The sequence below is a fragment of the Triticum urartu genome, unplaced genomic scaffold (assembly GCF_003073215.2).
Source record: "Triticum urartu cultivar G1812 unplaced genomic scaffold, Tu2.1 TuUngrouped_contig_2601, whole genome shotgun sequence".
Lineage (NCBI taxonomy): Eukaryota > Viridiplantae > Streptophyta > Magnoliopsida > Poales > Poaceae > Triticum > Triticum urartu.
This window is the reverse complement of record NW_024113091.1, coordinates 49,443-63,639: the sequence shown is the minus strand read 5'-3', so window position 1 is coordinate 63,639 and position 14,197 is coordinate 49,443. Positions and strand designations below refer to the sequence as shown.

At 48.2% G+C, this 14,197-nt stretch overlaps 1 protein-coding gene across 2 annotated transcripts in view; it reads left to right on the top strand.

Annotated features, from left to right (window-relative positions):
- The first annotated feature begins 4,484 nt into the window (after positions 1-4,484).
- The window catches only part of LOC125527022, a 30,314-nt gene continuing 20,601 nt past the window's right edge, over positions 4,485-14,197 (top strand). The window contains exons 1-4 of one of the 2 annotated variants that reach the window (XM_048691604.1): positions 4,485-4,967; positions 5,079-5,141; positions 5,754-6,365; positions 7,113-7,247. In XM_048691604.1, the coding sequence (XP_048547561.1) occupies positions 4,572-4,967; positions 5,079-5,141; positions 5,754-6,365; positions 7,113-7,247 (1,206 nt within the window). In that variant the 5' untranslated portion in view covers positions 4,485-4,571. The remainder of the gene's footprint in view (positions 4,968-5,078; positions 5,142-5,753; positions 6,366-7,112; positions 7,248-14,197) is intronic. The other variant, XM_048691603.1, reaches the window with a different exon arrangement.

Below are 14,197 nucleotides of genomic sequence, written 5' to 3'. Positions count from 1 at the left end.
CAACTACCTCACTCACTAAGTGTTGTGGCTCACTCACTCCCGGTAAGATGTTCTCACTCATATGGTTGGTGGAGTCACTCAAATGGCTCTCAACCTCACATAGGATGTGTGGCATAAACTCATGTGTCGGACTAGTGGTGTTCACACTCATCCTCTCATAGAAAATGCTCCCAATGTCACATATGGTGGATTCACTCACATCACTCATGGTGGGGTGGCTCTCCTCACATGGGAAATGGGGCATCTCGTCATATGTGGGTGTCGGAGAGATGTTGGTGCAAATGTATCCATGCTCAATCATGTCGTGGTCGTGGCCATGGATGAAGGCCGAAGATGGCACATCATCATTGTCCTCCATGAACGAAGGGAAAATCCCATGCTTGACCGTCTTCCATGAGGGGCTTCCGAAGATGGAAGTGTCGCCCTCGCTCGTGGGTGATCGCCTTGGACTTGTTGATGTCGAAGTAGGTGTACTCATGGGAAGTAGGCGAAGATGTCGTACGTCCAAAGGCGAAGATGCCTTGATAGCCCTTGGTGAAGATGCCACAACTGTTGAAGAGGCCACATCTTTGTTGTCGATGTTATGGTTCTGTAAGGCCCGTGCGCACGAGGGCATTGGAGGCCGTGTGCACGGGGTCCCGTGTGCATGGGGTCCCGTGTGCACGGAGGTCCAAGGCCCGTGTGCACGGGGGTGACAGAGAAGCCATCTCTTGTCCCGAAGGTCGCTCTTCATGGTCTTGTCCGTGGTCCTAGCGGTCGCCTCGAAGATGATGACGGTGCCGCGTGGTACTTGCATCGCGTGGCCGTAACGAAGACTTGCGACTTGAGCGTCTCCACCGTGAAGATGACGCAGAGGATGAAGACTTGTAGTTGGCCCACACGTGTCGAATGTCATCCAATTGTGCGTCCAACTTGGTGTCGATGTAGTCCCTTGTCCGTGCTTCGCGTTGGTGAATATCGACGGTGAGTCGCTCAATGCCTCACATTGCTCGTTGTGGTCCAAAGATGGGTGTTTTGGTGATGTAGTCGTGATCACCTTCTTGCTCCTCGAAAAGCGGGTTCACCGACGAAGTTGGCCTATCCATCATAACCAAGTGGAGTGAGTAGGAAAATGAGAGAACAATACCGAAGTTACCTTTTCCAAGGATTGAGGATGTAACAAGTGTCACTCAATATAATGCCACAATAGTAGAATTGGAACCGGGTTTGTTTCTCACACCTACATGTAGAAGGCTTATGGAGTAGCTTGGTTAGGGGGGGGGGTGGTAAAAAATTTTTCAAGAAAATGTTAGACAAGATATCAATAAGGTTGAGAAGGTTCACAAAGATGCAAGTAAAGCAAATAGATCAAACCCAAGGGTATCACTAGGAACACACACACGGAAGATAGATGGGATCTGCACAACCAAGGGGTGAGCTCAAATGTGCAACCACGGAAAATGCTCTTGTTGTGCGAATACTAGAGAGACGCTAGCTCGATTGCTCAAATGGGCAAGATACGCTTGTGCACCAACCTATGAGAGAAACGTGTCGTCTTCAATCCCAACTATGCTATGTATGTGGTGACCAAGATGATGTGACTATGCAACAAGGCTCAAGGCTATTGCTTACAAGCTCTACGTGTCTCCTCTTTTGCTTAAAAGCTTTTTTTCTATGCTTGATGCTCGAGCCAAGGATGATATGAGACAAGTATTGTAAGATATGCACGGGAGAGACTTAATGCACAACGATGATAACACGATCACTATGGTGCACAAAAGTGTGGCCCGACAATACTCAACTTGCTAGTCTCGATGGGTAAGTGACGCAAAAGGCTCGGGTTATCAATGCAAAAGCAAAGGTGAGCGTCGTCGAGTTTACCGTCCTTGCTTACGGTTGGGATGGAGATGAATTTGTCGAAACCAGTGTGGAGTCCGAGTTGATGGTCGAGAAGCGGTGATGATGATGTCCAAATGTGCCTAAGTAGTCGAAACACCTTAGGACACACGAGAAACCGCAACCCGAAACTCAAACAACCACGAGAAATAGTGCGGAAGAACACGAATGGTGGTTTGGAATCAGAACTATGCAAAACAGGAATGGCCAAAAGTTTCTGGAGGGTCCGTGCGCACGGGGTAAGTGAGGCCCGTGTGCACGGGGTCCCGATGGCCCGTGTGCACGGGGTGCTCTACGAGCGGATGAACTGCTCCTGATCCGAGAGAATCTTCAAATTTTTGGCCAATTTCGAAGGAAGGAAAGGTGGGGAAGTAGGAAGCTGGGTAGATCCACTTGCCAAACACCAAATTCGTGGACCAAAACAACCAAATCTCACAAGATCCAACAAATTGCAAGAAAAATTTTTGGAGCTATTTTTGGTGGAGATTTTCGAATTTGGACGAAAAATAACAAAATCAAGCTAGCAAGTGGGGGATGGGACTCCAAGATGTGAATCAACCTTGCTCATGATACCAAGATGTTGTAGGGCAAAACCCTAGAGGGGATCTTTTCACACTTGGAGGGGGAAAAGAGGAAGAACACTCAAGAGCACAAGACACAAAACACTCAAACAAACCCAAATATCACATCCACTAGAGTAGCACACATGAGATCCACAAGATTACATGAATAATTCAAGGAAAATAGCGCTAGGTAAGTTCTTCCCACTAGGTGAGGTCTTGATCTTGATCTTCTCCAAGAGGAGGGCTTGATAATCCCAAGGATTCTTCCCAAAAGGGGTCTAGATCTCCAAGAGGAGGGGATACAAGGAGCAAAGCTCACAAATGTCTCACATATACTTTGCTAACCCTAACATATGGTCTAGGTACGGAATATATAGGTAGGTGCATGGAGGGGACGAAGAGGAGGCCCAACAGCAGCTCACAGCCGTCCATCCTGATGGGCCCGTGCGCACGGGGGTCCCATGGGCACGGTACATGCCCGTGCGCACGGGGTGCTCCAGCGCCAGCTCCTTGTGTAGCCCGTGGGCACGGGGTCGCCTGGGACTTCTTGTCCAGCTCCTGTTGTGCTTCTCCTTCTTCCTCGTGGCCTTGTGGTGCTTCTCCTACTACTTTGGGGTGTTCCTCACCAGCTTATGGTTGTCGGTCTTCGTATCTAAGGACACATAGAGCACTTTGGTGAGGTAGCAAGCAAGTCCAATGGATATTCATGATATTCTTGAAGAAGAACGGGTTCACCTTAATTCCGGTAGGTCTACTTGGAACTCGAGCTGCTATGACGGTGTACATGGAGATGACCGTGGGATGCTCCGCATCAATACACTTGCCCGACAGGGATGGCAATAGCTTGTATGGGCATGTTTATTGTCCAACCTCCTAACCCTTTCTACGGTTGCCATGCGCCTCATTTTGGCCCTGTTTGGTTCAGCTTTTATCGACGGATTTTGCTGCCGCGCAGCAGAATCTGAACCAAAGAGAGAACCCAGCAGAATCCAATTTCAGAAATCCGCTGCCAAAATCTGAATCAAAAGCGGAAGCAGGCCAGGACGTGCTTTCCAAAATCTGATTCCGCTGCGGGCCAAAATCTGAAAAAACTGTATCAGCTGGTTTGCCAAATGACCAACATCTTTTTCACATCAAATTTTCCACAGCTATTTTTCCACAGCAGATTTTTCACAGCTGCTTTTAGAAATCCACAGCTGAACCAAACATGGCCTTTATAGATTAAGGGGTTACCACAATGGTAAAGTGGTCATTATGCACTGATAAGATAGCAAACAGTGCTATCATACCTAACTCTGCAGGCTGACAGGGTGCATTAAATGCACCGATTAACGTCACATCATTGGGTGCCCGGCAAGCCTTGCCGGGCTATCTCGCTAGCTCCACGCCTGCTCGCTTGACACGTCGTAGGACGGGTGTCATCTATAGGCATTTCCTGTAGAAAGAGGCCGCCATGTGGCGAATGGCTGCCACTTAGTTACTTTGCGGCTTGACACCGCACTGATTGACGACGTGGGTCGTGGCGGAGTGGTTGGGTGAGGTGGTTTTGCCTCCGCGAGTCCCGGCAAGCCCTGCCGGGATGTCCTGGACGTCTTCTTCCGGGGGCGACCCTCGAGCTCGTCTGTCCGCCAAGGGAGGCTTTTCTCCTGATGGCATCTTACTTCTCTGGCTTGATCTTGATCCTCTTGATCTGCATGTTGATCCTCCGGAGCTCTTGGTCCCTTGCACTCTGACTTGAGTTGGTGCCTCAATCATGTTCCCGTGCCTATGCACAGTTTAGACAATAGACTCAGGGTTTGTTGCACCAACAGATCCCATCAATATACTAATTCAACTAATAATAAGAAGATTTCCTAGGAGTACTGCATATGTTTGGAGCAATGAGGTAATTTTATCCTATGTGAATTTCTTTCTCTTGCCTTACCTGATTTTGTTTTCCTCTCCATTTTTTCAGGTTCCAAAGTTTGGCAACAGCTAGCTTGATTTGGAGACATTTCCTATTAGTAGAAGTTAAACTTTGGTACAATCGTGAAGGGCGATTATTTTCCTTGCTTCCTTTTATAAGACTCGATCCAACTCCACTCCTTTGCCACCCTGCTCCGCCACAACCTCCCGAATCGGTCGGCATAAGAAATGGGAAGGCGCCGCCGGTTCGCTTTGCAGTACACCAGCGACGACGACGACGACAATGCTGCACCCGAGGCGCCCAAAATCATAGTCCCCGACTCCTCGCGCCACAAGAAGCAGCAGCGCCGCTACCGCGACGACGATGACGACGAGGCGGACCTGGAGCTCGCGGAGGAGGAAGAGCAAGAGATGAGGAGCAACGAGGAGGAGGAGACGCAGGCCCGCAAGCCCGCGCGCCCTGCTGAGAACAGCGACGGGGAGCTGGGCCACAAGGCGGAAGCGGATGAGGAGGGGGACGACGGAAATGGTTCGGATGCGGTGCCCTTGGGCAATCCCGTGGAGGTTCCTGGCGAGGGGAAGCACTACTACTCCTTCGAATACGAGGGCAACATCTACAAGCTCGTAAGCTGCCACCCTGCTACTTTTCTCCTCCTTTGAGCTTTAGGGGTTTTAGGGTTTTGGAGGCACTCAACTTTTATGCTTTCCGGTGGGTGATTGTGGTGGCTTGTGCAGGAGGATTCGGCGATGTTCTCGCCTGATCTGGAGACCGACAAGCCCTATGTCGGCATCATCAAGGTATGTGATTACGGAACCAATGTTACGACTTGTGACCCTTGAGGATATTAGTACTTTGGCATGTGTCTTATAAAATATTTCTGGTCACAGCTTAGTTTACACACACAAATTATGTACGATGTTTTCCGCATAATGAAATGACAGAAAATTGTGTGTGATAAAATTGTTCAGTTTTGCATAGATTGCTGAACTATTTTTCTTAATTATAGTTGAGCAATCGTTCCTTGCTGATAGAGTGATAGGTTAACCTTGATTCCATCCGTCTAGGCTCAGTTTTGGTCTAGGCCCTTGGTTCTTGGCCTCTAGCCTTCTAGACATATTGTTGGCTCGCTGGCTGGCTGCACTATTTACTTGTAAAGTTGTTTCCATAGTTCAACAGTGTATGCCATGATTTTTATCAAGCAGCTTCTTGTGAAGCCTATCTTACGTTCTATGGCTGGAGTCATTGTCTATTTTGAGTACTTGCTGAGCCAAAGTTCCCATCTATTTTGAGCTGCATGAATGTGTTCCTGTTCTAATGTTCCTTATTTGTTTCACTTAATTCCGTTATCTTGGCCTACTTGCTATAGTATTTATTTCTCAATAGCAAATTATATTATTGTCTTGCGACAGGGTATAATTGAAATTGATGGGAGCTTATCCATAAGTGCTCAGTGGTTTTATAGACCAGAAGAAGCCGAGAAAGAGGGTGGTGACCCAAGGGAGTTATTTTATAGTTTTCATATTGATGAAGTGCCAGCAGAGTCAGTTATGCACATGTGTGTGGTCCATTTCATTCCTGAGCACAAGCAGGTGCCAAGTAAAAAGGAACACCCTGGATTCATTGTCCAACAGGTGTATGACCACAGAGAGGAGAAGATGTATAAAATAACGGATAAGGACTATGAGGATGACAAGCAGCATCAGATTGATCTCCTTATTATGAAAACAATAGACCGTATTGGGAGGCTTCCAGATCGTGATCCTGAAGATATACCTGGTGACAACACTGATAAATTATCAAGACGAGGCTTGCGGAAGAGACCTCTGAAGCCTAAAGATGTTCCAAGAGATACTTCTACAGGCATATCTGAGCAATTCAGAAAAGAAGATACACCCGTGAATGATAATCTGAAGTATTTTGCCATCCTTGTCAGATATGAAGTGATTACTGGTAACCAGTATCGTGATTGGTGGCTTGATAAATTTGTAGACACTATTCTGGCACTCCCTCATTCAAGAAATGTAAGTTGTACTTGCCATCTGAATTTGTCTCCAAACGTAATTCCTTTCTTTGGGTACATTTTTGCTCAATTCTCCCTGTTACACCCCCATGATAATTACTTTGATGAACAAATTGTACATGTTTGAACAAGGTTTGAGGCCTTGGCCTCTGAAGCATGCAGTGTAAATAGTCTGTCATGTTATACTCTGTTATATTTTCATTGGTCAATAACTGTGCAGTATGACTTCCTTCTTTTACTATGGATATTAGTAACTGCATATAAATACCTAGCATGTCCAGCTAAGCTATACAACTAAAACCGAAGGGGCGGGTACGTCCTCACTCCTCAGTAGCCTTCGTGTTGGTACTCTGAATGTAAGTCAAGCCTCTACATTAAATGGTTATTGTTGGATCATAGGCCCTTTAGTCCCTTTTAGCAGCGGTGTTCACAAATTACATGGTCATGGATTAGAAACTTGGGTTAACTAGATTGAGACACCTGATGCGCTAGGCATAAAACAAAGTAATCTGTGTTAAAATATGAACTGTTAGTTCCACACGTCTTGCTTTGATTCATTTTGGCATGCTAAACATACGTGCATGCTTTAGTCTACACTTCATTGTTGAGGAAGTAGTGCATATTTGTATATATATTGCCTTATGAAAAGATATATATGTTTCCAAAGCCTTCTAGGTTCTTTGATTCGTTCTGTTCTCTTGCCTTCCTTACTTAGATGATTTGCCTTGTGACAATCTTCTATTTCCAGGATAATGAAAATTCTTATGCACCTAATGAGGTTGTTCCAATAGTAGCCTCCTTAGAAAGATCAACGTTTGAAGCTCTTCATGCAGACTATCATAAGTATAACCAGAAAATGAGAACATTATTGTTCAATATCAAGGTATGGTTTTATCCATAGCCACTTTTGGGCTTATGTTCTTGGGAACATCTGAATCATATGCCTTTGGATAATTGTAATGTTAACTCATTAGGTTATACTGCATAATGGAACTCGAGTATTAGTTGTGATCAGCCCATGAGCATTGATAGTTTGCTGGTATCGATATGCATATCAATGTGCACGAGCATCTTATATATGCTCAAGCATGGCACTAAGCATGCTTCAACATATATTGATATCACCTAAGAGCCAAGATGGTTATATATTGGAAAACAAAAAATATAAATAAATATCAGGTTATTCAAGTTAGAATCTTGTCCCACTGAACATTATTGTTTATTTTGGACCGTCCTCTGATTCCTCGGCGCAGTGGTAAAGCTGCTGTCTTGTGACCATGAGGTCACGGGTTCAAGTCGTGGAAACAGCCTCTTACAGAAATGTAGGGAAAGGCTGCATACAGTAGACCCAAAGTGGTCGCGCAAGCGGGAGCTATATGCACCGGGCTGCCTTTTTTTTGAAATCTGTTCCCTCCTTATCATAATATAAGACATTTTTTTTATCACAGTATCAAAAAACGTCTTACATTATGATACAGAGGTAGTATTATATTAATTTACAAGTAACGACGCCTATGTTTTTATTGGTTCGTTACATGTCTCAAATCTATATGCTTTTCTGTTATTCTCTTTTTTACTGTCATACCTTGCTATGGTTCGAGCAACCGTAGACTGTGTAGAGCTAACTTTTTGTTGACCTTAGCCCCTAGGTTATCAAGCCATGGTTGTTCCATCCACCACTTGCGTTCACCACATCCATAACATTTGCATTTCCTGTACTACAAAGTTCCATTTTTTTTTTGAACAAACTAGGGGTCCAGAAGGACCCCGAAGCTGCATTGACTAGAAAGAAGTAGTAGTACACAGCGATTTTACAACAGGACCCTGAACGAAAAGGCAGAACACTAACTGGTCCCTGACTATTACAAAGAGGACCGCAGAAAATTGATGAAGAAAGCAATCGGGTCCCTCGCATCTCCAGCCTGAAACTTGACTCGTCTTCACCGGGGACGGCACCACTTGGTGCCGCGAGCCCTCCATGGCACCATGCCATGAACTCCAGGATGAAGCTGCAGTGCCTTCCATCTGGCTCTTGGCTGAGAGGAAGAAGAAAGACCGCCATTCGGTCAGAGGATTTGACGGCGATGGCCGGCATCGACCGCAACAGCGTGAGCCATAGGCCATCCATGGTCTCCGTTGGTGATGAGCTTGAACCCAAACTGGATCTCTATCTTCCCTCTCTTCCTCCTTCACCACCATGGCAACCTTGGAAGCAGAGGACCTCCTCCCGATCAGAGGACCAAACGAGCTTATTCGTGGAGTCGCCGGCAACCCACTCCTTGCCAGCAACTGGCATACCAGTGCAGCCAGGACTGCAGCCACCGCTAACCACCAGCCACTGCTCGAACGCGGCGGCGGGACGCTCCACCTCGGCATAACGCCATATGCCACAGGGGCAAGACTCAACCTAGACCTAATATGTACAGAGTTCCTCCGTGCTCCTCTCCCTTCTCTTCTCTAGTCGGCATCGCCGCCGGGGAAGATTGGGGGTCGGGCCGGGACCCGCTTCTCTCGCTCGACTCTCAACAGGGGCGCTCTCGAAGCCTCTACGAAGTTGCATATCTAAACATGCATTCTATAAAGACTTCGTTGGATAAACCCTCGTGAAGCATAAATACAAAAACAACTGGCATCTCCTTGATCTTTGCAGTGCTACCATGCCACTCTATCAATTAAGAACCTTTTCCCATTTTATGGTGCTGTTTGCTTACTACCTCAGTTTGATTGATTTGTTACATAATTTGAGCGGGGCATGATTTCCTAGCCCCCGCTTCAGAAATATAGTTTCTTGCCAAAGCTTGCCACACTTGTAGTGGATGATTTGTTCACCACATAAATTGCCACCAGTCTGAATGCCTAAGCACGCCAAACTTTTTGGCTAACACGGCTAACTTGTGGCCAATTAAAATGGAGCCTCAAATGTGGCTAAGCATAGCTTAAAAATGTGTGTATGGCACATGGGCCATGATGCTTGTTAGAGTAATCCTTGCTGCAGCCAGTCAATGAGTAAAAGTCTTTTCCTTAGGTTGTAAGCTAGTGAGTTAAGTCTGTCTTAGGATACAAGTCAGTGGGTCAAGTCAAGATTTCTTAGGATGTAAGAAAGCCACTGAGGTGGTTCTGTACTAGTTGCTTTCAGCTATAAATAAGGGGTGAAGCCTAGCCAAGCTACATCCATCGTAGCCCAGAAACAAGAGTCCCAAATCAGACTTACCTGTGCTCTTGCTAGTTGCTACTAACAATTGGCATCAGAGCTGGTTGAGGTAAGTATACCGAGAGATGTCAACTTCAGGTCAGGGCGCTGTCCGCAGTCTCAACATCCCAACCGCGGCGCCATTCCCCTTCACCGCCACCAAGATGACCGTGCCACCGTGATGCTGGAAGGCATGAGATTGTCGTTGAGTGTGTCGTGTTGGAAGAGCTCACCGGTTGGCTGAAGGCGGCAGTAGACCGTCTCGAGTCGCAGGAGCCTCCCCGTGAGCATGGCAGACTTCTCACCGACTATCAGTGGCTGGAGAAGATGAAGGTGCGCCAAGGGAGCAGCTCCTCCTGGCCTGCGCACGGCAGTGGACATCGACGAAGACGACCACAACGGACGAGGGGTGGAGAAAGTGGTGATGATCGCGCGGCACCCAGGGGTGGCCCACGCGATAACACATGCCACAATTGTGGGCGTCATGGCCATTGGGCCAAGGGGCGAAGGCAGCCTACGAGAAACATGGCTCTCCTGGCCCAAACAGAGGAAGACGATGAGGAGCCTTCACTCCTCATGGTGCAGGTCTGCGCCACTCCAGCCCCAGCAACAGAGGTGCAGGACAGCATCACTCCAGCCCCAGCCATGAAGGTCCAAGACAGCATCACTCCAGCCCCAGCCATGGTGGTAAGGACAACATTGTTCCAGCCACAGCCAGGTCATAGTGGTGCAGAACAACACCACTCCAGCTCCAGAGCACCCTCCTCTTCACATAGATGAGCTGAAGGCGAAAGCCTACCTCGGTACAAGAAGCGACGATGAGCGAATAGAGGGCTGGTACCTCGACACCGGCGCCACAAATTATATGACGGGCCTCAGCGACATCTTCGTTGAAATTGATCGAATGGTCACTGACACAATCAAATGGCGATTTTCTGTCGTTGAAATCAGGGTCATCGGCATCATCATCTTTGCTGGCAAGAACAGCGAACACAAGGCCCTCCGTGGCGTCTACTGTTAAGGAGTATTAGTATTAGGTCTAGGAGTCCTATTAGGCTATGTTTCCTTCCACTGTACTCCAAGCCTATGGAGATGGGGGCTTGATGTTCTCAAGAGATCCTTCTCCCATGGGAGGTCTTGGTGATCCCATGATGGGGATCCTTCTCCCTTAGGAGGGCTTGGTCATCTTGAGGATTCTTCTCCCTTAGGAGGGCTTGATCCTCTAGGAGGTATAAAGAGCAAAGCTCTCTCAATTTAGTTCAATATACTTTGCTAACCCTAGGAAGGAAGAGGGGTCGTCTATTTATAGTCTAGGACTAGATAAGGGGGTGAGAGAAGGGTTACACGGCCCTTGGCCCGAGCTGTCGCAGACAGGCTACGGATGTTCGGCTCGGGGCTGGATGTCTGGCCCGAGATTGGGGTTTCGGATGCCCGGCCAAACTGGGTTTGGCTTCTGGTGTCTCTTGGCTGGATTTCCAGGACCTTGCCGGATGTCCGACTCGTGGATGGGGTGACATATGTCCAGGACTTGGCTGGATGTCCGGGTGCTGTAGAGTCGTTGGCCGTCGATTCCTCCGGGATCTTCCTCGTCTAGGGGCGCTAGATATCCAGGCCTTGGCCGAATGTCTGGCCGATGTAGCAATGTCGCGGCTCCACTTCTGTGAGGACTTGTCCTTCGCTCTGAGCTTCTTCATGGATGTTCGCTTGGTACCTAAGCACGCAAAATGTCTCCGTTTGAGGTAGTAGCCATGTCTCACGAGAAAGGAAAGGGAAGTCACATACGAGCGAGTTCACCTCATGTTCAATGGCGCGTGCGCGAGCTCTTGTCATAGGTCCACCTCGTACTTGGGGAGTTGGTGTAGTGTCCACGGGGAGGACCGTAGAGTGCTCCGCACCATCTCCCCCCTCCCTCCCATGGGAAAGATCCGCTCTTGGATCGTGACCTTTATCACCATGGTAAGGGGCCAAGTCGGCGACGTTGAACGTGTCGCTCGCGTAATGCTTGTCGAGTGGTATGTCAATCTTGTAGGCATTGTTGTTGATGCGTTGTAACACCTTGAATGGACTGTCCGCTCGAGGTAGGAGCTTGGACTTGCGTTCGCTGGGGAAGCGAATCCTTTCAAAGGTGAAGCCATATGAGATCTCCAGGGTTGAATACCATGGGCTTCTGGTTGGTGTTGATCTTGGAGGCGTGCCAGTTCACTTGACGCTCTATAGCGAGTCTTGTGTCTTCGTGCATCTTCTTGATGCATATGGCATAGACACTTGCATCCATGTTCGTGCACTCTTGGAGTGGAAGTGGGAGAATGTCCAATGAGGACAAAGGGTGGAAGCCGTACACCATTTCAAATGGAGACCTATTTGTAGTTGAGTGTCGTGCGCGGTTGTAGGCGAACTCGGCAGGGCAAGCACTCCTCCCTTGATATTCTTTTTGATGAGCACACGAAGATATGTAGATAGTGTTCGGTTGACCACCTCGGTTTGGCCATCTGTTTGAGGATTACAGGTCGAAGAGAACACGAGTTCGGTTGACCACCTTGGTTTGGCCATCTGTTTGAGGATTATAGGGCGAAGAGAACACGAGCTTGATTCTGAGCTTGGCGCATAGGGTCTTCCAAAAATAGCTCAAGAACTTGACGTCGTGGTGGGAGACAATCGTCTTTGACACTCCATGAAGACGCAAAGTTTTTCTACAAAAGAGATTTGCAACATGTGAAGCATCATCTACCTTGTTGCTTGGAATGAAATGTGCCATTTTAGAAAAGCGATCACAACGACAAATATTGAGTCTTTGCCATTTGTAGTCCTAGGCAAACCAAGTATGAAATCCATGCTTATATCTTGGGCTATGATTTTTTGCTCAATGCTTCATTCTCTTGACATGCCATCTTTTGACAATCCATCTTCTCTTGATACTTCTCTTGTATCGTCTACTGATGCGGTGTCTTTCTTCGATGCGCCATCTTCTTGTTGTCTCCTTTGGCTTGACTGGACAGGTTTTGAAGACTCTTCATGCTACGACGACACTCTCAAGACGTGGATTTTGGATTATTATTTTTGTTTTTCTAGTGTTACACTTCTTCAAATGCAATGTCATCGCATGCGCTTTGCATTTGAAAGGGGGGGGGGGTGTTAAGGAGTATTACATCTAGGAGTCCTATTAGGCTATGTTTCCTTTCCTTGTACTCCAAGTCTTATGTAATCTATATACGGCCCATGGGCTATGCAATGGAGATAAGTTGCATCCATAACATCATCTACCACATCCCACGGTTGAAGAATTTGATCATCAGCATTGCTCAGCTCGATGAGAGCGACTCATGTGTGCTGATCAGAAGAGGTGTGCTTCGAATCTGGACCAGCAAGGTCAATTCCTTGTTTGGGTTGGGCGTGGGCGGAATTACCTTTACCTCCTACATCTTTAGGTGGCCCAGCCAATATGTCTCTCTGCATGCCATGATGACATCGCTTGGTGAGAGATATGGACAACTCAATTTCGACGCGTTGGAGAAGATGGGATGCCTCGCATGATACGTGGGCTGCCATGGTTGGATCATGTGGAGCAGCTTTGCGACATGTGTGTCATCGCCAAGCATTGTCGCGGCACATTTCCTTGGCAAGCAAGGTACCATGCGCATGAACTACTTGAATTCGTCCATGGTGACCTCTGTGGTCCTGTTTCGCCGGCCACACCTGGAGGACGCTATTTCTTGCTGCTGGTGGACGATGCCACTCGCTGCATGTGGGTGATGCTCCTGGCTGCCAAGAATAGTGCACCTGATCCATCAAAAGAATTCAGGTAGCGACAGAAGCTCAGAGCGGATGTAAACTGTTCCGCACGGACAATGGCGGCGAGTTTACCTCAACGGAGTTTGCTGCCTATTCTGCCGATGAAGGCAGCCAACGCCACTTCTCCGCACCTTAAGCGCCGCAACAGAATGGTGTCGTCGAGCAGCGGAACCAGACAGTGGTGGCAATGGCATGTGCTCCTCTGAAACAGAGGAGCATGCTGGCTGAATTTTGGGGGGAGTCTGTGAGCACTGCTGTCTTCCTGCTCAACCATGCTCCCACCAAATCCCTTGCTGGAATGACGCCTTACGACTCGTGGCACGGCCGCAATCCGGCTGTCCACTACCTTCGCACCTTTGGGTGCTTAGCGTATGTCAAGGAGCAGGGGAACCTGTGTAAGCTTGACGAGCACAGCTCCCCCGTTGTGTTCATCGGCTATGAAGATGGTGTGAAGGCGTACCAGCTGCTGGACCCTGTGACGCGGCGCATCCGCATGCCCGTCATCTTCAACGAAGAACGTGGCTGGGATTCGGCAGCCGATGGCAGTGCACACTCGGACAGCGACTTCGATGTCCAGTACATCTGTTGTCACGGAGTGAAGGCACTCAACTATGCGTCCAGCGCAGGGGGAGCTGAGCCTGCGTCAACAGGACATGGGACGGAGTACTTCACCTGTCGTACTAGCTCCAGCAACTCCAGAATTTGTCACACCACCAGCAAACGATGATGATCGACTCGATGCTGCTCACTGGGACACACCAGTTCGCTATCACACAGTCAAGAATCTGAATGGAGGAGAACTACTGCCAGGACTTGCACCGCGCAACCTCGACGCCGAGCTACACTTGTAGCCG